This window comes from Falco punctatus (assembly GCF_963210335.1).
Source record: "Falco punctatus genome assembly, chromosome: 5".
NCBI classification, from domain to species: domain Eukaryota; kingdom Metazoa; phylum Chordata; class Aves; order Falconiformes; family Falconidae; genus Falco; species Falco punctatus.
In genome coordinates, this window is record NC_137584.1 from 19,570,849 (window position 1) to 19,595,982 (window position 25,134).

The 25,134-nt window shown below is 46.1% G+C and overlaps 1 protein-coding gene across 3 annotated transcripts in view; it reads left to right on the forward strand.

The window, feature by feature from the left end:
• The first annotated feature begins 19,981 nt into the window (after positions 1-19,981).
• ELOVL5 (ELOVL fatty acid elongase 5) overlaps positions 19,982-25,134 on the forward strand; it is a 38,734-nt gene continuing 33,581 nt past the window's right edge. Inside the window, exon 1 of one of the 3 annotated variants that reach the window (XM_080388697.1) lies at positions 19,982-20,063. Coding sequence is in view for 2 of the 3 variants with exons in the window: in XM_080388700.1 (XP_080244826.1) it covers positions 20,976-21,003 (28 nt within the window). In the remaining variant the exon portion in view is untranslated. Of the gene's footprint in view, positions 20,064-20,523; positions 21,004-25,134 lie in introns of those variants that run through there. The other 2 variants (XM_080388700.1, XM_080388696.1) reach the window with 2 other exon arrangements.

A 25,134-nucleotide genomic window follows, 5' to 3' on the forward strand; every position in this document is an offset into this window, starting at 1 on the left:
GCTTGGCGCCCTTTTGCTAGACTATTTGCAGGACTTGGAGAAACCCTCCAAGCACAAAAACACACATCCCCTTTTCCTTCACATGGATTTCCAGTGCAAGGCATGTTCCCAATGCTACTGACTTCATGGTTCTTAACTTCTGCCAGTCATATGGCATTTGTCTGAAAGAGATCGCACCTCAAGGCAGAGATGTGTTACGTGAAGACTCTGCAGAGCCATCTGTGCAAACCATTGCCTGATGGTAATGGATGTCCAGAGCATTTAATATCGAAGTGAGGCAGGCAGCCAAATGTTGGTTCTCTCACCTGTATTGTTATAGCTGTGGAGTTACAGCACTGAGGTTACCTCGGTATTGCACCAACAATAAGAGACAGCAGAAAGTCATCCAGCAGGCGGGTTTTGCAATTGGAATGGGTAAACAGATTATCTTTTGTTGTTCTCATCTGCTTACCCATTCACCGGTAATGTTATATAACCTACACCTGCACTCAGGGTTTGTTTAAACATAAAGAGGCAACATCCTTAAAGTCCTTTGCAAATACACTGAATATATTTTGGGAAAAATTTTAACATTTTTGTAAGAGGAAGGCAGACCGCAAGTACAGCATGCTTGCCTGCTGCCCAGCCCTTTCTGCTACAGCAGATATTAGCATCAAATGGGTAGAGAGAGAAAGCTGTTTCTGAGGAGCATTTTCCCCTTTTGAATGCTGTGTTTGAATTATGCACTTTACAGGAAAAAGGACAGTAAAGCAAAAGTCACAGAAAGCTTAATTTTGATAAAAGCTTATCCTTTACAAAATCTAGAAGGTACGGTAGGTGACTTTGCTGAATTTAGACTGTCTCCTTAATTGTCGTTTTTGCAGGAGGTATGAGAGAATGGCATATAATTGCAAAATACTGCAACAGAAAACAGGGGTTATTGCCCTACTGACACATGTACTTACATACATCTTTCTGGCAAGATAAAATAGCTTGCAGTGTATCCACATTTTAAAGCCTTTTTCCACTGCCAGAGGATGCAAAAGCGTAATTAGGTCACAAAGTGCTTTAAGTGGTTTCTCTTAAATTACTCTCAACTTTTGGTACTTAAGATTAGCAAACAATTTAAGGTCTGTTGAAAACTATTCAATCATGCTGTTTTCATAGCAAAACCAAAATCACCGCTTGCAGCAAGCTAGACTCTTTGTGGATCCTGGAAGGAAGAGTAAGAAATCAAGCAAAGGAGCATGCAAACATTCTTGTACTTTCAGTAAAGCCCTCCATGGACCCTGAAAATATATTTTAGCTATCATCATATGTTTGGCTTCTGCAGTTGCTGCCTGGCAAGAAATGGCAAGAGATGTGCTAACATCCTTGATAATATTATAAAAAAGTCAGACCAGCTTAGGGATATTTCAGTGTTAACAATACCTTGTGCTTGTCTAACAGGCTTGTTCAGTGACCTCAGAGCAAACACTAAACTTGACAGCTTAGAGGGGAAAGGGGGAAACATGGCTTTCGGGAGAAATGCAAGCGCACCCCAGCCATGCAGTGGAGGGGCCTGGCTGTTTGCCAGCGTTAGGGAATGGTTCACTGACACAGATGGGAAGCACTGTTGCCATCTTCCCCCAGCAAGGCTTTAAAACTGTTTCTCCCTGCTACCAATGCCACCATTTTCAAACATGCATTGAAACAAAGGGTATTCGTTCTTATGGGTTTAAAAACATACAGTTTGCTTTATATATAGCAGGAATAAATCTATTTATTTTTTCTTCTTTGTCTGACATGGTCCTCTTTGGGCTTATGGCTATTCATGTTCAAATCCCAATTGTTTTCCCTCGTGTTTCCAGAGGTGGTTTGTGGTTTTTTTTATTTTAAAACAGTTGTTCCTCTCTAAGTGGACAGCAGCAGAAGTAAATCAGCTCCGATGTGTTCAGAAACAAAGGAACAATGAAACATTCAGCCAAGCTTGCCTCAACAGATCTTTTTTTTTTTTTTCATTTTTCTTTTTCTTTTTTAAATACTTTTCAGGGCAATTTGCAACAGGAAAACTGCCCGAGAGCTCAGAGGATTTGGGAGGAGGAGCTCTGATCAGCAACTGTGACTCTTCCAGGAGATTAGGGGCCAGATGCTCCCCTCGCTTAAGCTCCTGGAAGGCATGCAACTGCCCAAACAGAGCTGGAAAAAGAATTTCATCTGTTTTCTTACAGTGGTTTGCTGAGGGTAAATTACCATGATTAATGAGTTACTGTTTATCAACTGAAGCACAGTAATTGGGCACCTGACAACTGGCTCCAGGTTTCCCAGTGGTGTAAGTAAAATTCAGGTGAAGTGTGTAGCCTTTCTGCTTATGGTCCTGGGAAGAGGTGAAAGCGCAAAGTGAGACCAGGGCAGGCAGGTGCCAGGAGTTTGAGAGTAAGTGCATCTGAGGCAGGCTTGCTCCCGTGGCAGCTGCCTGCCCTGCTCATGGCATCCAGGGCGAGTCCTGCCTTGCCTTCTCAGCCTGTGACAGTTGTAAGAGAAGGTTTTTTATTTAAATCCCTGCAGCTAACAGGTTTTACATGCTCATCCTGCAGGCTGACAGCGAACAGTTAGGTAATGGAGGCCAACTGTCACCTGGGAAGCTGTCAAGGCACTTATGTCCAATTGCCTGCACATACACTTCCTTAAGTACTAGGTGGCACTTATATGCAGGAGTCTCTGCTGACTGGAAGCATGCAGCCCCTAATAAGGCCGGGGCCATATTTTGGACCTTGAGAGCAATTTTGTGATCTGAAACCATTGCAAAAGTATTAACCGCCTTGCCCTAAGACGCAAAAGAAAAGATAGAAGCAGAGGGAGGAAGGTGTGACCTACACCCCATCAGCTGGGAGCTGCAGTCCCGAAGTGGCATGAACACGCCTCTCTAGCGCTCCTGGCACCTGTGACATGCAGAAAGATACCAAATTCCGTTCAAATTGCTGAAGATAATTTCAGCAGGCGGTATGCAGTCATGTGGGCTGGAAAACAGCTAAGCCGCTGATTACCACCCTACAAAAAAGTTGCTGGGGATCAGTGATGATGACGGCAATTTGATGAGCTGCTGCTGGGCTCCGAGTGCAGGGCGCTGCATTTCCCGCCACGCTCGGTGGCTCTCCCACCATTTGCCCTTTGCACCATGACCAGCCGGCGAGCTGAGCAGAAGCAGTGAAAGTTGCAGGCATTGTTTCCTTCTGGTCTTTTGCCTTTTTTTGGGAGGAGGAAGATTCGGGTGCTTTGTGAAGCTGGGGACTCTGTCTTCAGCTGGCTGGACTGCTGGCACTAGCAAACATTTCCAAGAAATTTAAGCTTACAGCTTCTATTGCTGTTCTAAAATATTTACAGTTCTGGGGTTTGCCACTGGTATTTCAAAAAGAGAACGTCAAAATAGATTTGATGTGAACGGCTGTATTCTTTACAGTTTTACAGATCAGTTAACCTGTTCAAAATGTCATAATTTATTTGACATCTTTTTGATGATGACATCTAATACTTCCTTGTTACCGTCTCTTCAAACCTTATCTGATTTCTTTCTGCTCCTCAGCTTTGTCCTTAAGATAACCACTTCTTTTTCTTTCTAGTGTTCTGCATCATTTCTACCAGCTTTCAGTTTTACTTTCAGAGCTTCTTTTTTGATTCTTTTTCTCAGCTAACTAAAATGAACAGCCAACACCATGTATATCTGTGATTTTAGTGATACTATATAATGTAAAAAGGAGGGAGGCACAGGAAGGAAGTACATATTTTTAGAAAAATAGCATGTTCTGAAAGTACTTGCAGAGAGAGGCCAGCAATGCTGATAATGGTGTTGAAAAAATTGTGCATGCAGTGGCTGAATGCTTTTATGATCTGGATATATCTGAGACGAATCCTGGCCTGATGCAGGAACTTTGCTTCTGACCACAGGGATCAGTCTGTTCTTAATTTAAGATGACAACATGACCACACAAATACAGCATGAAGAAAGAGACTTCTCTGTTCCTCCAGTGGACAAGGCCCAAGCACCCCCATGCTGGGCTGCAAGGTTGCACTCGATAGCCATGGTTAGAAGAGTAGAGGCTGACAGTCTGGAGGAGATATTGGTCAGTGGGACAGTCAGTGTGAGTAGAAAATCCCAAACAGAGGTTCATGTTACCAACACAAAACTTCGCTGCAAATGGGTGAGACAAAGTGATTAAATACTAGACCAGGATGGAGGCAATTTGGGTCACAAACTTCTGTTTAGCTCACTACCCTTCCCAACAGGTAAGAGCAAGTGATGCGGGCTGCGACGTTGTGCCAGGTGTGGCACCAGGGCAGCCACATCTAGCACTGGCTGCTGGAATTAAAATGACTTAATTTAATTTTTAATAAAATCTGGACTGTTTAAACACAAGAAGAGACTTGTAGCTCTCTCGCCAACCCAAGCTTCTGCTAATGATACCTACTGTACAAACGCTGTGCTCAGCAGAGGTGGGGGCTCCAAATAATGCCAATTGATTTCCTTCCTTAAGTTCTGTGGTTTGCAGCAGAAGCCTCGTAAGATAGCTCCTTTCCAGTCCTTATTTTCCTTTGCAAAACCACGTTCAGAACTTCACCCCTCCTGCACGTTCTGGGAACCCTACACTGCTTTCCTGCCTCCGCCACACACCCCAGACCGACGCTTGCTGTACTTGCTGGTACTGCTTGCTGCAGGGCAGGGCACGTTTGCACCTCAGCTAAGGCTAAAGCAATGTAAAGAGGGCATGACACAAATTATTAGTCCCCACAGATCTGCTGTAACATCCACCTGGGCTGTTCTCAGCAGCTCAAGCTGCCCCTCGGGCACCCCCCGGGCACCCCCCCAGGCACTGCCAGGAAAGGAGGGAGCTTGAATCAAGCCAAGCCCAGCTTGCCGTTGGATTTAAACAAAATCTCCTGGCCTTGCTGGCAAAAAACATGCCTTGAAGTACCTCAGGGAGTGGCCCGCAACAGCACATCCTGAGGCAAGAAGCCAAGAGGCAGCGCTGACTAAGGCCGTGGAAAACAAAACACAAGCTTCCCGGCAAGGGCTGGGCCAAACTCCTGCACCTGAGACACGGCGGCCGCCCTCTGAGCGGGCACCACGCCGGGAACGCCACTGCCCGCGCCGCGATCCAGCTAGTGAGCGCTGACCTGCACAGCCAGGGTGGCCCTGCTCTCCAGCCATCACTGCCCCTGCCGGTAATTGCACCCCTCTACTTACATTTTTTACAGAATGCAAAAGTGTTGTCCAATAGATAAAACCAAACTGAATACAGAATTTTCCCTTCATAAGAGGTGTTTTTCAGATAAGAGCTGGAGAAGGCCTACAAGGGCGTGTAGTGACAGGACAAAGGGTAATGGCCTTAAACAGAAAGCGAGTAGGCTTAGATTAAATATTAGGAAGAAATTCTTCACTGTGAGGGTGGTGAGACACTGGAGCAGGTTGCCCAGAGAAGCCGTAGATGCCCCATCCCTGGAAGTGCTCAAGGCCAGGCTGGATGGGGCTCTGAGCAACCTGCTCTAGTGGAAGGTGTCCCTGCCCATGGCAGGGGGGTTGGAACTAGATGGTTTTTAAGGTGCCTTCCAACCCAAACCATTTTATGACTCTATGAAAACGGCACTTAAAAGGGTAACACGATAAATATAGGGGGTTTAATAGCTTTTACCCAAAGTGATGTAATTAGTCGTGATCCAAGAACAGTTTACCACATGAAATCCAACTTTTAGTTGTTATCTAAATCAATGCAAGGCTCACTCATGCTGCTGTTGAAATCAATAGCAATGTAAGTTTAACAAGAAGCTGGGCCCTGGTTCTGTGTGAATGTAAACCAGGTCTTTCCCTCTTGGCCCTGCTCTTTTTTAAACAGAGCAAACCTGCATCATGTTAAGTTTCCCTCCTTTCTGAATATATGTTTCTTTGAAGTTGCAAAAAATATTTCACTCTTTTGACTGAGATGTTTCCTTTATATTATATTACCTACGGAGCTGGATCTGTGGTATTTCAGCAACTGTATGTGAATTTCCCAGAGTACATAGGACTGAACAGCTTTCACATAGATGGCAGTTTTTCGTAGCTGTGTGACTTTGGGGACTCATACCCTGCACATCCTAACAAGCCTCAGGGACATTCCTGAGACCCTGGAAAGAGGAGCCATCACTCCCAGCACCTGTGGACATAACCGCAGTTTGCAGGGGCCAGTCATGGCATTAATTCGCTCTAGGGCTTCACTGACAAATAGAAAACACAATTGAAGTGAGAGAGGTCTAGTCAAAACATGCCATTGTAGAGGTGCTTCCTTTCTATTCTAGTTGTACAAGATCTGACAGCATGGTTTTCTTCCTCCTTGCAAACTCAGCCAAAGAAAGAGGAGCTAATGCAGGGAAATAAACCAGAGAAGGGGAGAGAAGAATAGGAAAGAATAAAATCAGAAAATGTGTTAAGTGTTTTTGAGAGACTGCAAGCAATGAAAGCAGGATAAAGTCAATATTTTCAAGTCTGCTTGAAACAAGTGGTGGTAATGAGAGGTCTAATCCTAGGTACTTTCTAGTGAAGGAGACCAACAGCAGGAAAAAATTGCAGTAAGCATGCAGCACCTACACCTGTGTCTGCAGTAACAACTGGCACCGTGGTTCCATGACTCCTTAATCTAGCACAAGCACTCACTCAAGCAGGAAGGGGTGGTTCTGTCTTCCTCCCTCTCCCAGCTCTCATTCCCACAGTCTCCCTTACACCTCCACCAATGTTCACGCAATCTGCCAGAGCGTCTCTGAACAGGTTTTTTTCTGATATCACATATAAGCAGGGGTTAATGTTTAATACTAAATTACTTATTTAAAGGTATTTAATATTACACAGGACTATGGTTTAACACATGGATACAGCAATACACTGAAATCACAATACAAGCACAATATAGCAATTTCAATACACGACTGAATCACAATTCAAACACATCCTATTACCATTCTCTACATGCTCACCATCATGATGCTGAGCATCTCTAGTCGCCAGGAAGAAATAAGTAGGTTGAAGCCAGCTCAAAGCCATTGCCGTCTTCACAGTTAATTTTGCTGGTTCTTTGACTTTTATATTTCATGTTGGGCTTATACATTTCCCCCATTGCGGTCTGCCTGACTCAGGAAGATAATTTCTACAGATTATTTTAGGGCAGGCCAATTACACAACCAGATGACCCACTCAACCGATACCGTAGCCTGCACACAGCAGTCACCCTCCGGTCCCTGTAGTGTTAAGTTCAGCTTCCTTTACAACAGCTGTGGTCACTTCCTATGTTCTTTCTTGAGCTTCATGACCACGCACCATCCTTGCCTACCTCCTCTGAGCCTTTTTCACAGCAGGGGATTGTTGATTGGTCACACAGCCATATGGACCACACCTATTCATTCAATTAAGCACGCCAAGAAATGTAGCCAGGCACTGGAGCTCAGGCATCCATGCTTAAATAAGAATAGCAACGCCTTCTGGCCATCTCCCAGCCAAGTTCTGGAGTTCCCGGGCATGATCCGGGGATTAGCACAAGCTCAACGGAGAGGCTGCATGTGGACACCCTGCTTCAGGTGGTCACTCTACAATGAGTCTGAGAGTGTGGGCACAGGCATCCTCAGTGCCAGAGAACAGCCTGGGACAAGTCTGATTCCCTTATGTTGGTGTAGCTTTCTGCAAATCTTCCTTGCTTGTGCTGGGTTAGATACCAGCCAGGGTTCAGCCCTGAGATCAGGTGAGCAGCAATGAAGGGACATCTGCAACAAGCAGCTGCATCAAGTGATGGGTGAAGTAGCGAACCAGGCCTTTGACAGCAGTCAGGCTAAGCTGACCGTGGCACCTGAAAAAAGATGTCACAGGCACTGTTGAGGGGAATAAGTGTAAGGCTCTCCAAAGAAGACCCCATCTTCTTGGGGAGAAAGAGCTCAGTGGGAAGCAGAAGAGAAACTCAGGGAGATCAGACAGGCCAAGATATTGCAGGGAGCTACTCCACAGCTATAAGCCTACAGTCGCTTATTCCAGCTCCTCAGTCTTTCAGTTACCAGGATGTCCATGTAAGTTGTCAGTTTTTAAGGGAAGGGACCCATCTTACTGACCTGTGATCTGCTTGATGCATCCTGGGATTTACCAGGAATGAAAATTGGATGCATACAGTCCATCAGGAGAAAACTGAATTTAAATAGCCAAGCTTCATTTTCCTAGAAGACTTTGCCCCCTGTTTAAGCTAAAACAGGATCTGGACAACAGATCACAGAATCACAGAACGGTCAGGGTTGGAAGGGACCTCTGGAGATCATCTAGTACAATCCCCCTGCTAAAGCAGGTTCACCCAGAGCAGGTCGCACAGGATCACATCCAGGTGGGTTTTAAAATTCTCCAGAGAAGGAAATATTACTGCACCCTACCCAGACAGGTTGCTGGCACATATATATTTTCTATACATATATATATATATATTTAATATATATATATATATTTATATATATAAAACACCTATCACTATATTCATAAACGTTCTTTGGAACCACTCTTGACGGCAGAGGTAAGAACAGGAGTCAGTCTGTTAGTACTGCTGTGTGCATGCTATCAGGTGCAGGATGCTGTACTGAGATCGTGAAGTAGGGATGCATATTTTATAAAGCTAATATTATGCACATAATTCATTTGGGGAGCGTAAGCTTCCATAGTTGATTCATGACAAAATACACACCATGTATTGTAGAGTGTAATGGTTCAGTAAGAAGCACTGATTAGTGCATATATTAAACACAGGAGCTAGTCTGTGGTGGTAACATACACAGAGCAGAGTTCAAAGCCTTTCAGTGCCTGTGTGGCCCATCCTGCCATCCCTGGTGACAATCATTCTTTAAAGCCTGGGCACTGGGAATGCTAAACCCCCTCATCAGAGCGATGCTCTGAATGAAATCAGATGACTGCAGCTTTTAAGTCATTCTGGCAGAGGCTAGGGTTGAGGAAAGGGCAGAGGAAAGGCAAGCACCCTATCTTGAAATAAAACACAGGATTCAACCGTAAAAAGCTATCTGTTGAAAGCAGGAGGGACAGTTAATAATCCTGCCTGCAGGTCGTGGCCCACGGGAGCTCCTCACCAGTGGGGCAGGACCTCCCTGCAGCCGGCACGGTGCAGACACAGCTGAGGAGGACAAGACACGCCGCAGCAGCCTGCCCTAGCATCCAGACATTCACAGGGCCAACATGCGTTACTGCTTCAGTGTCAGAAACCAGCCAGCCATTCTTAACTAAAAGCCACTTTCCCGTTTTCCTTTAAAGAAGAGAACTCTCCGCTGTCAAAAGGGGGAGTTAGGCTCAGTTAGTCTGCAGTTCTGATCTTAATGGGCTTCACGCTGTTGCCATTATTAGACAAGCCTTGACCATGTGGGTAGAAGCAGAAAGCCTGCCAAGAGCTAGGAGACAAATAAGAAACTATGTGAAGAATGGGGATTTCTGATGAGAGCCTCTGATGATAAATCCCCTGCTACTATGCTCGTGAGGACGGGACCAGAAGTCTCAGCTCTGAGCTGCCTTTCCTCTGCCATCAGCGCTCTCACTGCAGGGTTGAGCAAAAATGCAATGGCTATAAAAAGCGACACGATCAATGATCCGTACAAGGGATGTAACAAGGCAACTACGTTGTCAAATTGATATGAGGGGGAGTGGTTATAGCAAAAAGCAAATAGGCGTCGGTGATACTTTTTTTTCCCCCCTCACAAAAGTAGGTTGAAAAAACCAAGACACATCGAAGCTGACAGTTTATTGAATTAGGCAGCAGTTCAAAGCTAGAACCTCTTGTCCATGCTCTGCACAGCTCACACCCCACTATGCGCAAAAGGTAAAGGATGAGGAGCATGGACACCTTGCACAGAACAAAGGAGTGAACTGATTATCCTTCCAGAGTTTCAGAGGATGTTCTACGCAGCCCCCAACAGAGAAAATAAACATATTCAGTGAGAAACTTCTGTGACAAAATAACAAAACCCTGACAGCTAAGGATGGTGGGTGGCATAAAGGAATTACTTTTAAAAATACACTCCATTGAGCCTCTAGTGCTTCTCCTGGTATGTAACAAAAAGACAAGAAGAGCTGTTTACAAAAACCATCCATGCATGTTAAGTCCACACAAAATGCTCCTTTCAAGTGAAAGGTGAGGGGGGTGTGAAAAGACTGCCTATGCTGTAGCTAAAGCTTCAAAGTGTTTTTCTCAACGACAACTGCATCCGGAATTTAGCGCGTTTCAGCAATAAGTGGAAGCTCAGACAATTTTTAACTTGTCTAATTATAGCATGTTGGTAGCAATACTATAATTATGAGAACAGAGGCACTCTCATCTATATGCCTAGAAGAGCTTCTGGTGCCAAGGAGAGCTGTTAGCAAGGATAAGTGTCCCTGGTATACACCAAGCTAATTTAGTTCTTTTTAAAATATATTTAAGGGCTCAGACACTGAAGCAGTCCCTCCAGCTGGACAAGTCCTTATGCAGGAGCAGTAGCTAAAAGCTCTCCATCCCCAGCAAAAGCAAAGCGTGCTATCTTCGATCTGCAAAGGTGTAGGCTGATGTACTTAATTTCTCATTTCCAACAGGAAGTAAGAACACAAACATCTTAATTCTGTGGTTGAAGTGATGTGGTAACTCATTAAACAGCAGTAACTTGGCATTGCTGAGTTCCAGCTGTTTCATCCTGACACAGAGAAGCCAGCCCAGAGATGAAAGGGTCCAGGGACATCCCACAGCAGCTGTTCCCACATGGAGGCTGGAGGCAGCAGTGAACGAGCCACAGCAACTGCTAAGAAGTTTTTGGTCCTTGCTGTGTTTTAATGAAATATGTGGCAACAAGGGGGCCTTAAGGAAGGAACTTTATAAGGCTAACATGACCTGGAGGTTCAGAAAATCTGGGATCATCCAGCTGAAATGAAGTAGACCTTAAGATACTTAATATCCTTCTCATTTTAACAGACAACCTGAAACAGGAGAGAAAGCAACTCCTTTGAGTCTTCACCTTCATCCCATTGTAGGAGATAATGACACCAAACACAAACTATTTGCCTTGCACTACCACAAAATTCAAATGAATTGCCAATTTTTGTATATTTGGAGGTCTTCAGTTGGTTTTTCAGAGTTCAAAAATCCCACTTCCGGTTTCTGTTTGAAAACACAAGAAAAACGTGAGGTTGGATATATGTTGCTACTGCTTTCAACTTTAGAAAAATTCAGTGCATGAGCTTACTCCAACAATAAAATAAAACCAGTTGCAAGTCCAATGATACAAATTTCTTTCTTTTAAATATGAAAAAGAAGATTACAAGAATATAGAATTCCTCTGAGTTTGATTCAATAAAAATTTGATATTTAAAGTTATCAAATAATAACAGTACAGCTACTAGACACTGATATAGCCAAACCACAAAATGAGATCAAGTACAGAAACAGAATCTTTTACCACAGAAATCACTGAAAAAGGAATGTAATAGGACTCAAAAAAGAGGAACTCGCCTCATTTAAAATGGAGTTCTATGAGAGAAATATTGACAGACAAAAAGCCAAGGACTCAGCCTCATAATTCCAATATTTTCATAAAAGTAGCTGCTCACAGTCATGGATGTACTAGTCTTCTACTCAGGGAAGCAGTCAACACAATCCACATCACATCACAGCACACTGCATCTGAGTAGGATGGATATTGATGTGAGAGGCTAGTACGTAGTTTCAGATAACAGCATAATCATGGTATCCACCTACAGCTTTTCAAATAAACCAATAAATGCAATAAACCCTAATAATTGTTAGTGAGACTGTTCAAGTACTAAGCAAAAATATGTCACAGGATTGAAAACAAAGATCACAGCAGACAAGTGCACAGGTTTTAGCAGACTACAGCCTGTAAATGTTATACATGCAAAAGAATTACATGAGCAGGAAGTTGGAATTAAGATTACAGACTGAATACTGTACCAGAGGCACAGGAGAAGTGTTAGGTGTCATCAAAGTAGGTGTAAGGCTTAATGAAAAACCATAAAACCAAAAGACAGGACTGTAAACACAAATGCATTTGTTCATAAAAGAAGAGTCTGGAGAAATGTCACCTCAGCAGCATGAAAAAAAAAACAACTTTTGGAAGCAACCCCAAATATATTAAAATATTGCTTTCATGGTGAAGTCATAAGTAGACACTTATTATATTTAATTGTGTCTAATTATTGGTATTTCTTTGGTTAAAATACTTTTGAGGGAGGCAATGGATTCAAGAAATTAATGAGACCAACCAGGGCATTGTTTTTAACACAATTTATTTTCAAAAGTTTACATCGGGCTTCTTTCTTTGAACAATGGCAGCCCCATGAACAGCCATGCCCTCAGAGTCAGAAGCCTCTGCTCAAAGTGAGAACTATTCTTCTTTTCCAGGACGCCACCACGACCTACTTTGGACATTAACATGAGGCCTTGGCTGGCTGTCACAGTCTCGGCCTTATACACATGGTGATAGGGGATGTTCATTTTGGCTGCTAACCTTGCACAGCCAGGAATAGTTTCAGATCTTTGGTAATGCTCAAGAAAACCCCACTGTGCCTGTGTAGAAGAATGGCTGCAGAAGCATGGCCTTAGAATCTCTGAAGATCTGCACAATCCAGGCCTGGTATTAGAATAGGCCTGTAATCAGAATTGTCCTGAAGTTGCTGTGCTGAAGTTAACAAGAAAGGTAGCCTTGAGCTATTCTTGAATCCTGAGACTGAGTAATTATGTTGTGCCAACAGGCCGTGGCTGTAACAAGCTACAGCTGCTGGGAAAGCAGGTGCAGGGCCAAGACCGACAGGGACCGGTATGGGAAAATAGGGAGTAACAAACTACAAGGCTGAAGCACAGCAACACAGCTACATGGATAGAATGCTTATTTTAGTCATGATAATTAGGGGTGTGAGAACTGCGCGCGTTTGGAGACTACTAACCAATTATATTTCTGCTTTACGAATATGCATGTGTATCGGTTCTATATAAGTAGTGTTAGAAACTAATAAAGGTGAGCAAGATGCATAACTCATATTGAGCATCTTCTTGACTCCGGCGAGCCCTTCTTCTAACATGCCTAAGGTTAGGGAATGGACCTAATCACCTTCAAGACCTTTTCTTACTTACGACCTCATGATGAGCCTCTCTGGAGAGCTACCAGGACTGCACCCAGTCTTACCTTGTATCTCCCTGGATCATTATCAAAATGACTCCACAGGGGTGCAGAACTTCTATACTGTCCTCCCATCTCCTAAATCTCTGAGGTCCACTCTGCATGCATATAGTGGGGAAGAGTCCCTGCCCCGAGTTTACAGAGTAAGTGATCAAAACAAGCAAAGAGGGAGGGAGGAAAAGATTAACATCCACCGTTATTTATCTCTGTGTCTACCTCTATCCAGTATTGTTCACAGCCGGGAATAAAGACTTCCTAGGAGAATAAAAGCCAAACCACCCCTCCTTCCCAGGGAAAACCAAACTAATTTTCATCTAACAAGAAGTAAGCCTATGCTAAGATATCCCCTACACAAAAACTGACCTGGATTGGAGGCTGCATCACTCACCAGAGATTATTCGCAATAGCTAGTGGTAGCTTGCAGCCAGGGAACCCACCCAGGGTCCTCTCACAGTCCTCCTGAGGCCAGCATCAGGGCTAGAAACATCAACAGCAGTCACTGGTGTCAGTGGCTCACTCTTCAGCTGCTCAACTTCAGAAAGCCTCTGAAGATGGTCAGTGAGAAGGTGAAAACCCCTAAAACAGCAGTTATTTTGAATGTTTAATATTTAACTGGGTGTTTTTTTCCAATTGCCTGTAAAATACATTCCCAGCCTTCTTCTTCCCAGGCCATGCAAGCTGTGGTCCCAAGAAGGCTGGAGAGACCACAGGGCAAAGGCAGATTTCCTAGGTGAGAGCTGGAACAATCCTTAGAAGTGGGAAAGGTTACCTGAACATTCTATATTAGGCAAAAAGGTCACTCTTGCCTTAGGACGTGGGCTGAGCAGACAGCAGAGACAGCACATTGGATCTGCAGTGAACTGATCTCCTGGGAAGAAGATAGGCAGGGGAGAGCTCAGTGTTGTGTACTGAGGCTTTAGTATCCTGCAGCCAGGAAGGGAGACTTTTGGCTGGTCTGCACAGTGATCCCCCAGTAAAACAGAATATTACAATCATATGCAATAGTTTTAACTCAGGACAAATGCCCAGGTATAATGGTTTTCTCAAAATGCGGGAAAGATCTTCTGTGAACACTTAAGTCTGCAAGAGGGAAGAAGCTGTAGCAGGATCTGATGACTTTGTAGGGAAACAGCTGCCTCAAAAATATGACTGCAGTAATGACTTAATAACTAATCTAACCATCATGTAAGAGTTGGCGTCACGAAGTTCAGCTACAAGGCAATATGAATGTATTTAATACTTGAAAAATTCCAATGTGGAATGACAACCATTCAGATTCATGTAGATGTTTTCAAATAAATCGGAGCATTTAAAAAAATACTTTCCCTCATCCCTTTTTTTTTGCACTAAGCACAATTTACTGTTTGCTGTAAGCAGGGAGACAATGTTTTCTCTCAACAGGATTATCTCAAACAGTTTATGCTGGCTGTGACTAAGAGAAAGCGATAGGGAGCATGGCACATGAAGAGGGATAGCAAATGCTGCCCTTAACTGCTCCTCCAAACCAGAACATCTAATACTCAGAAGTACGGTGTTGTACTCCTACCAGCCCCATTATACTGAGCAACGTGATAGGTCCCACTAGTTTTGAGATAAAGCAGAAAATGGGTGACAGGCTGCAGTGGACAGTGATGGGTTTATGATGTTGTTTAGGAGGACTGAACATTGTTTTGAAGGATTAGATGCTGTAATCCATACAGTAAGTCAACAAAAAGGCACCATAACAGGAACAAGCAAGGAGCAGGCATCCAATTACTAATGCAAAATAATGCAGTTTATACTTTATTCACCCTACTGTGATTACCATTAGCTCTTATAAAATCACTCTACAGCAGCAGAAACTGCTTGCCAGGTGAAGTGACAACGCACTTTCCCCCTTGAAGAGCTTCTACTCTTAACTGCAGATGTGCCCAAATCATGACGGGAATACCCAAAAGCAGGCAGGGAACGAGAGAGCAGGGCTGGGTTCCCAGGGCTCACTGGGGTCACAGCAGAGCCATCGGGACAGAGGAGCACCGGGGTGATCCTTAACATCTGCTCCCTCCCTTGCGCGCTGTGACCGTCAGCAAAAGCCCCATACGGGCTAAGGTGGGTCGTGCCTTACCAAACACCGGGTTTGCCCCAGAGAGAGCGGTATGGTTTGAGTACAGGGCTGTAAATGAGATGCTTCTGATGGCCACTTTTCCTGTAGACACTGACAAAAAGGAGACAGACTGAAAGGACAGATGGGCACCACCCGCATGGGTTAGCTGAATATCTGTGCCTCTGGGTTAAGTAACCACTTTCTTCATGCTCATTTCAAAACTACATGCTCCTTTACTACTTGCTTATCAGAAACACCTTTTAATTCTCTGTGTGTCTCCTATTAGCAGCCCCAGCAGCTGCCAGTGACAGCTGTCTAGCAGTGCCATAGGGACCAACCAGCTAGCAGATAGTGGCAAAATTCCCATGGCTTGTTATTTTCTCAGTTCAGCGCAATTAATGCTTTAGCAGCCAATGGACAACATCAAATTAAAATGCACATATCCCAAGTAACTAAGGCAAGCAGCATTGACAAGGGTGGACTTTAATCAAGTTTTCTCTCTGAGATGATGAGCAGCATGGTGAGAGAGAAAAACATACTAACACCAATGGCAGAGTAAACTTACTAATTATTTGACCTATTTGGCAAGAAACAATTTGCTGTTATGGGACACTGGAGCAAACCTGACTCTCTAAAATACACTGCAAGTTTGGTGAGTTGGTGCAGGTCTTCAGTCCTATTTAATCATTTGTCTACAGCACAGCATACTGCAGGGAGATGTAAGAGGAAAAGGAAATGCAGAAAAGTAACTGCTGTTAAGGTGAAATGCATGACATTGGATTAGAAACATAGTTAGTGCCAAAAACTTGCCTCCACTCTGGCTTGTGAGAATTTTGCCCTTGATGGCAGAGGGCAAGAATGACCCTCAAAGGTTCACACCAGTTTGTAACATGATCATACCTCAGAACACAGAGTCAGTGTGTTCACACCAGTTTTGTGCTGGAATCTCAAAATAGCAGCTTCATCCAGCCACTTGCTTACAAAGACCTGCCAAATAAAAAATTGTGAAGAAAACCTTGGCTGGAAGCTTTTTCTATGAAGATCAAGTACTTAAAAGTTAGACACAGTTGTACAAACAGTATGAAGCATTTGTGGTTTGCACAACAGAAGAAAACACTGCATTCAGAAGAGATAAATGCTGAAATTTCAAGCCTGGTACTTTAGTCCAGTGTTTGATTTAAAGTGAACTGTAATCGCATCCCACTTATCTTACTGATAAAGAACATGGAGCTGCCGCATTCAGCCTGGAGGGAAGCCAAGGCAAACCTAGGCAGAACTGAAAATTCCCGTTAAGACGACTGAGTGGCAAATGATGGTTATTTGTTCTAATCAATTTGTTAATTTATTTCTGGGGAAATTGGATTAATTTATTTATAATCAAAACAAGGAGCTATTCATTACAGTGTGCATGATGACTGCTACTAAATAGGTATAGCTAGGATTTCTAATACAATTTTTTAAAAATAAGATGGATTTGGTCTTTCCCCCCCCCAAAAAAAAAACAACAAACAACATTCAGGCTCATTTCCCTGCAACACACACTCCTACCGCTTTATCCAGGCTAATTTCAGCCACCACACTGATGGACCTACTCCAAACTCTTTCTTCTCCCCAGTGCTGCAGCCCTCACTGACTCTTCACTCTACTTTCGGCTGTTCCAGCTGCTCTCTTCCTACCCATGCTCTCAAAAGCTAGCATCTATTTAACCTCTTCCCTTTGTTTACCATCAGTTTAGTGAGCATAACTGTATCTGCTGAGGCCTCTTGTCACCTCTGCTGCTGCTACCTAGGCTGGGTCACTTAGGACTCAGCTTTCCACAGTGCTCAGATTCTGCCCCTTCTCTCTTGAAAAGCAAGATTACAATGGTCATGAGACACAGGTATAAATTAAATGCAAGGTATAACTTATTTTAAATCTGCCCTAGCAATCTTTCTATCTACGGTTCTAATACTGTTTAATTGGCCTTTCTCTGAACTCCAGCCTCATTGATCCCACACCGATAATAAGGTCTCTGAAGCCCATCCTGAGCAAATATAGCAGCACCAATTTCATCAGCGCTTGGTGGAGAGGCCAATGACAATGTCTTCACTCCTGGCAAACTTGCAGATGCCCCGAGAGGACAGGTAGAACACTAGGACTCAGTACATCTGCAGCCCAGAACAACATTGGCCAGCCCTTACCCCTTATCAACTGCCTAATGTTTAGTGCCAAAATATTTGGCATTATTTGCTTAGTTCTCCTGAATGGGCAATTCTGAAATGACATTTCCCATGCCGTGACCTTGCTCTTCTCTGACCGATAACAACAGCATGAGCACTTTGGAGAGGCCAGGAGAGGGATGAACCAGCAGCTCAGCAGGCAAGCAGGGAGCCTCACGCTGGAGCCATGCTGGCAAAGCCAAAGTTCTCCCCCAGCTTCATCCTTTCCCCCCCCATCAGCAGCTGTGTCCCCCCTCTCCAGTGCCAGATACTCAACATCCCACATGTACAAAGCCTCATAAAAAACCCACTGCTAAGTGAGAAGAGCAAGCTCCACGGCGAAGGAGCCTGGTCAGGCTCCCCTGCCTGCTAGCACCGCACTGGCAGGGCAGGACACGGCACGGGTACCAGGCAGCAGCACACCGCTCTCCCACAAGGAGTGCCACTCACTTCCCAGCTACCACCTGCCTCTCTGCCTACACTCCCTATGCCCCGCTCACTCCCTTTTTACATCTAGAGTTGCAAAAGGTTCTAAGTTTTTATTTTTAAACCGCCAGATTGAGTCTTAATTATTTAAACATCTTCCAGATTTAGAAATCTCTTTTGGCTGTGAAAGTAACACTTGGTGCAATCATCTCTCATCAATGAACCACGGAAACAAGTGTGTATACTTGTTGGGAAGCAACTTTATTTAAAGCACATCGAAAAATCATGTTCAGATTTACAGATGTGGAAAGACCTAATGGTCACGTTTCAATGAGCTCAGGACATTTTAGCTCAAGTGAGAAAAAAAGGGACTTGTGCCTTATTCCATTAATTTTGCTAGAAGCAAGATCTCTTGACTCCCCTCAAACAAGAAGGAATGCCTCAGAAACATCCAGAACACAAACTTGGGCAAAGGGCATTCAGAAAGGCATACTCGCTTGAGAGTTGTGCTGGCTTTTGTTGGGTTTTTTCCAAATGTTAAAATACATTGGCAAGGACAGTTGTGAGTGCTCGTACCTTACTGAATACTGCTACAAAGCCTCAGATCACACACACAAAAATCATACGGGGGTTTGGTCCTTCAAAAGGAAAGGAAATGTATAACGGGGCTTTAAAACAAAAAGGAAAAAAAAAAAATCCAAACCAAAAAGCATTCCTATTAACGACTTATTCTAATAAAGAAATAAGATTAAACAAAAAAATTACGGCATAGCCTCGATGTCTGCTTTGGAGAGAGATATTCTTTTCTTGTCCCGGTGAGAGCTTAAGGCAGATTGCTTCTGCTCCCACTGGGCAAACACGCTGCGTTACGGCGTTGCCTGCTCACAGCTCAGCATCACACCTGGGAACAGTTTGCACACTGAGCTTCAACCGGGTTAGATGAGGCTCCAACACACAGCTTCAGCTGAATGACCATGAGCATAGGACCAGTGTCTGACTACCCGGGAGAAGCTACTGGACTTTGGCTTGGTATGGGTTAGCCTTGATGGCTTCACCTGTACTTGCACCTTCCACCACAGAGAAGCTTCATGAAACCCTTTTCCCTCCAGCTTTCTAAAACTGCTGCTTCCCATGGAGTGCAGATACTTGATCTTGAATAAAACCCATGCAAATTGCTGCTCAACTCCTCTCCTTTGCAAAGCAAAGCTGTTCTTTATTTATGTAACATGTTAATCTAATTAGCAAAGAGACGGAACACACTCCTAGGGGGAAAAAAATAATTTTAAAAGGTCATTCCAGCATGAGGGAGGATGTGAGAGAGGGAAAGAAACAAACTGCTTTCTTCCCGCCGGCCATACCGACGCCAAGGCTCCCTTGCTATTGTCCTGTTAGGACCTTGCGGAGCGTGGGGAGCATGTAGAGGGGACCTTTCTTCCTCCGTTGAGCTGAGCATCCCGGCCGGCTATTGGAGAGGAGCCAAAAAGGATGCTTTGAAATTCCTTTCTCGGACAGCCGACACTGTGGGGACAGGCTCAGTATATGCATCTGAATTAGCCAACAACACCAGGGGGTTTATTACATGACCAAGTTAAAATCCTGCATTTCTGTTGCACCCAGAGCTTATATTCAAAGCCCCCGTAGCACCGCTAAGCCCATTACTCAAAACACGGGAAACAAATCAACTGTGCTTGCCGGTGACCTTTAATTTAGGCCTGTGGCTTATCTAATTATGGCAGTCTTTAATGACATGGTCCCATATTGTTTTTCACCGGGGCCTCCTGCTTCCATCGCCCGGGTTGGAATCCCCCTTACCGACGGGCCGCCCGGTGTTTCGCGTAACGCTCACGGGCTGACGCGGCCCCGAGCCCCCCGCGCCCAGCGGCCCGGTGTGCCGGCGGCGCCCGGGCCGGCGCCACCCCCGCGGCGACAGCGCCGCTCGCCCACCCCGCTCCCGAGCCTCCCGCGGCCGCCGGATTGGCCCTCGGCGGCCGTGACGTCATAGCACCCCCTCCGCCGCCGCCCGTTAGCCCCCCGCACCACTCTTACGTCACAGTCAGCCCACGGCTCGGCGGGGGGCGGGGCCTCCCGCCCTGAGCCCGCCTCCGGCCCCGCCCCCGCGCGCCGCAGCGTGACAGAGCTGGCCGGTGCCCACCCGCCGCCCCCAGCGCCGCCGCCGCCGCCAGGTAGGGCCGCGTCCCCCGGGCGGGAGGGCAGCGCCGGGGCTCCGCGCCCGGCGGCGGGATGCGGCGCGCCCGCCCGGGCCCGGAGGAGGAGGACGACGAGGGGAGGGGGAAGGGTACCGGAGGGGCGCCGGTACCGGAGTGGGGCCGCGGCGGACGGGGGGGCGCCAGCCTGCGGGGCGCGCAACAAGTGCGGCGACGGGGGCGGCAGGCGGGCTCGGCGGCGAGCGGCGGAGCCGCGGCCGGGGCCGGCAGCGGCGGGCCGGCGGGCGGGCGGGCGAGCCGGGGGAGGGAGGGGACGGGGCGGCGGAAGGGCCGGGGTTTTCGCCGGGAGCGTTTTTCCCCGGTGCAGTTAGTCAAGAGCATGATGCAATCTCGCATTGCCATGGCTACTGCATCCCCGGGCGGCGGCGGCTCCTTCCGCCGTGGCGGGGCACGGAGTCGAGAGAAATAACATGGGCAGGAAGGGGGGACCCCCCCGTCACCCCCGCCCCGCCTGCGTTTGACGGCGAGGAAGCGGCCCCGGGCCGTGCGGGGAGCTGGGGAAGGGCTGAGCGCTGCTGCGGCTCCCAGCAAAAAGCCGTGACCCGCGTTTGCCCCGCGCGTCGCGGGGGTCGCCTGCTTCGGGGCGGGCCGGGCGAGCGGGGCTGCGGGGGCGGCCGGGCCCGGGCAGCCCCGCAGCGGGGCAGCGGAAGGTCTCGTCGGGCTCGCAAGCGAAGACTTGGGCTTCTGCTGCTGCTTCTTCCCTGAGCCCATCGTCTCGCTCACCGGTCCCCCCGCTTTACTGATCAGGAATGGAGCCGCTGGCACAGGAATTCCCGGGTTCGGCTGCGGGACAGGGCAGGCGCCACATGAGAGCAGCGCCGGGGAGATGGGCAGTGCTTCTAAAAGATGCCTGCCCGCTTTCGAATCTAAATGTTTAAAGAGTGCAAGCATTTCGGAAGTAAGTAGAGAAGGAAGAGCATGAGACAGAAATGTGTCGGTATGTCAGATGTGTATGCAGGGACTTTCTTAAAAACTTTATGACTTTGCTTTTATCTCCTCCATCTTTTGGAAACCCTCGGGCGGCAGCAGCAGCATTAGAAGTTGGCAGCGCTCAGGGTTATGCGAGTATCATCTTGGGCAATTTAAGTGTTTCCTTCTTCCCTGCCTGCACTGGCTGCTTTTCTGCCCTCAGCACCCCACCCCACCCTCCCCGTTTCCCAGGGATGCAGCAGCTGAGGACCCAGCTCCGCAGAGCTTTCCAGCACCGATCCGTGCTCTGAGTCTGGAGACAAAAGGCCAGTTCTGCAGACCTGGGCAGGAATAGTAACACCTTGGCTGGCTCAGCAAGGAGGGCTCCTGGTAGATGACAAGAGGTGTTTCGTGCCTCTGGCAGCTGGGTGTACTGCTTGCTTGGCATCCCAGCCACGGTTGAACGGCAGTGCCCTGTACCGCTAATTTGTATTCTCAGTGCTTTGGGTGATCTCTGGTGCTGTGGGATTTGGTACCGTGGCAGTGAAAAACACAAGCAAAGAGCTCAGCTGGCCGCTAGCGAGGGCGAGTGAAAACAAGGCAGGGGCCTGGCAGCAGTTGCCCAGTTTGGATGCTTCCGATCAGGAAGTCTACGAAACCGCTCTGTGTAAATGGAAACACGCCCTGCAGCTGAAACCAGAGGAGGGCAAGCGTGCAGGCATCTCCGGTGGCCGTGCAGCCCTTCGCTGGAGTTTTGGGCCAGGTTGCTTCCAGGGTGAGGTTATCTCTGAAGCGCAGCCCTCCGCCAGGACCTGGCAGCCGTGGGCCTGCTGCAAACGGTCGGCTTAAATTATTGCCGGCGGCTGTGGCTGCATGCAGGGGTTTGCAGCTGTGAAGCTTTTGTAGATGCAGGCTCATGGTGTTGCTGCATCAGTATAAAGCTGCTAGCGTAGCAGGAGGGGATTTATTTACTTTTCGTATGAACTTGTGAATACACTGGAGCGTTTTGTGATATAACTCTGATATTTTACTCTAAGCCCTCCTTGTTCCTTTGTGCAGTCCCAGCCGGAGATTTTTTTCTGCTGTCGGAAAACACTGTAGCTAGAGGGAAATACTGGTGTGTCCTCAACACTGCTAACAGAAGTTGAAGCTGCATCAGGGAGAGTAAGCCTGTGGCACACATGATCATCTGATGCTGTTCGGCAATGAAAGCTGGAGTTTCTTATAAAAGTATTCATTTATTTGGGGTGCACTAGACATCATCTGCTTTCAGAGCAGCAGAGTAGCCAAGGCAGTGTGCTCTGCCTGGGGGGAGCTGTACTTGCACACTCAGTGAGGATTTCCCTTGAAAGCTTGTGGAGCCTGGAGATGACTGGGGTCAGCTGGGTAGTGATTCCTTTCCAGCTCTACATGAACTGAGGAGCAGATGAAAGAGACCGCTGTGCTGAATTTCCTGAACTTAAAGAGTGAGTTTGCCCTCAGAGACACTGTTGCCGTCTGACATGGGTCAAGGACATACCAAAATTTTTCTGGATTTTCCTGAATTTCTTACGATGTACACATTACATATGAATGTGTGCTGGAAGCCCTTAGGGACTCTGTATTTTTTTATCCGTAAGCTGCTAAGTGAATTTATCGTGAATGATCTAAGTTAAGTCCCCTGTATTTTAGCATTCAAATGCAACCGGAGAGAGCACTGCTGAATTTAATGTGCAGTGTAGCTTTGTCTTGCAGGCTGGGGAAGGGTCTGGCTGTTGATCTATTTGCCTCACTGTGCTTTCTAAAAAGCAATTGTACTTTGTGTGATTTACTAGCTTTTACATACCAGCAGCTGATCAAATGAAGTCTCTTTGACTAAAACTGGTGCATATTTGGTACATAAATATAGCATCATTAAGGATACTTAGTTTATGTGCTGTCTGACCAGTCTGTGGGTGCGCTTACTGCAGTATTTTTAGTAAGCTGATGTTGCCTTTACATTTCTTAGCAAGAATTCCTCTTGTTGCATTCCTTGCCTTTAGTGCAGCCAGAGTTGAAATAAAATATTTTGAATTCTCTGGTCTAATCTCTTCTTTCCCTGCTGACCTTCATTTTGAGTTGTTTACAAGAGGAATTAACTTAGAGAAGATAAGATTAACAGAACAAAAAAAAAATGTAAATTGGCAATAATACTGTAAATCTGTCAGGCCTCGGGGCAGCACCTTTAATTGCTCGCTCTTTTGCAGCTGGCTAGGAGCAGGTTTTTGGCAATAATGTTTGAAGATTCCGATTTTTGGAACTGTCAATATTTTAGGATTTCAGGCTGACTTAGTGCTCAAGTCCAGCAGCCGCAGGTGGAAAGCCTGGCGCTGAGAGCAATCCAGAGCTGCCCCTTGGGAATCGTATTCCTTGTAAGTGACATTCAGCTGGTTAAATGCTCTCAAGTACTGAGCTGACCTCATTCCTTTACCTTCCTCAGTTTTGGGGCAGCAAGCGTTGCAACATCAAAAGCTTCTGTTTCTGCTGAGCTCAGAAAAAAACCCCACCTGTACAGCGCAAGGTGGTGGTGCTTACAAGGTTAAAATACTTGTCTACTGTCTGTCTTCTAGTGGTCTCAGCAGTCCTGGGATGAAGTGAGTCTCCTGGTTAACTCTGTCTGTGTTCCACCTGAGACAGATCTCTGGGAGAGAAACAGCAAATGCGTGCAGTCCCATGTTAAAACAGCATTGTGCCTCTGTGTCCTGTTTTGCCCTCTGTCCCTCTTGGAGCTAGTACTAAAAAGATGTCACAATGAGCGTTCATCCTTGCTCCTGCCTGCTGGCTGCCCAATAGACAGGGCAGCAATTTACTGGGAGGGTGGGCTCAGCGCAGAGCCATCTCCTGGGATGGGTCGTTCTGTAGAGTCTCCTTTGGACTGGGAGAGCCTTTGGAGCAAATGGCCTCTTGGTGACATATTTTTTTTTATTATTCCAGGCATTGAGGGTCTGTTCTCTGAACAAACAGAGGTGGGGATGCTTTTTCACTGCTGAGGAGCAGAGCCACAAACACCTCTACCTATTATTTCTTGGTGGGTTTTTTCACTCCTGCGAGTGTCATGCTGTCTTAGGATGGGTCACAAGCCAACTCTGTTGCCTGTTCAAAGCTGCTAAAGCTCCTCTTAGACTTGGTAGCTCTTCATGCAGGTCATGAAGGCATGTATGGGTGATGGTGCTGTTTGCTATAACCTCCCCTGCGTAACTGAACAACTTGCTCATTTTGTCCTCTTAATCTCAGTCCTTTTGTTAACCTTCTTTCATTGCCATGTCTGAAATTAGTTGTATAGGGGTAAGATCTATAAAACTGTTTAAACATAGGAATACTTTTGGGGCTGTTGGCCTCAGCTCTTTGCAGTAACGCTTTTGTTTTCCTGGTTTTTACAATGCACAAGATTATGTTCTTTCAAGATGCAACATATGCTTTTGAAAGCTATTTGACTATATAATAGGCTTAAGAAACGGATGCTTACTGCATTCCAGTCAGAGCACACTTCTCTGTGTGCATCCGAACACTTCACAAAACTGACAATAATCCTTACAGTCTGTAGCTGTTTTGTCATATGCAATATAGTTGCTAATTTGTTCTGTGATTCTTAAATGTGTTAAAAATGCAGAAGATTTCTGCAATCCAACTGGTTTATGCACGCTAGCATTGGAAACAGTTTTTCCCCTTAGATGGAAGATCACACTCAAGGACAAATGAAAAGGATAATCAGTGAATTACATAGAAGTTAGTCTGTCTAAAAACTTATGTCCAGTTCAAATTGCTTTGCTATGGCCTTTCCTAAGGCTGTTTAAATTTGGTATTGCTGCAGTATGGTTAAGAGGACATTGTTTAGGCTGACATCCCTGGAGTTCCAAAGTGCTGATTTATATCTGGGGTCCTGAGGCCGCTGAAGTCTGTACCCTGTGTCTGACAGAACAGCAGTTATATCTGTGTTTGATAAAGGTATTGCAAACAGTGACCTGAATTGACTCTTTGACAAATCAAATAAATGCTGCCTCCGATCTTGCTATGGAGATAACTTGTATAGTTGCTGCGGACTGTCTATGCACTGGCTCTCCCTAGATCTGTTTAATGACATTAATCTCCCAGAATGTATTGC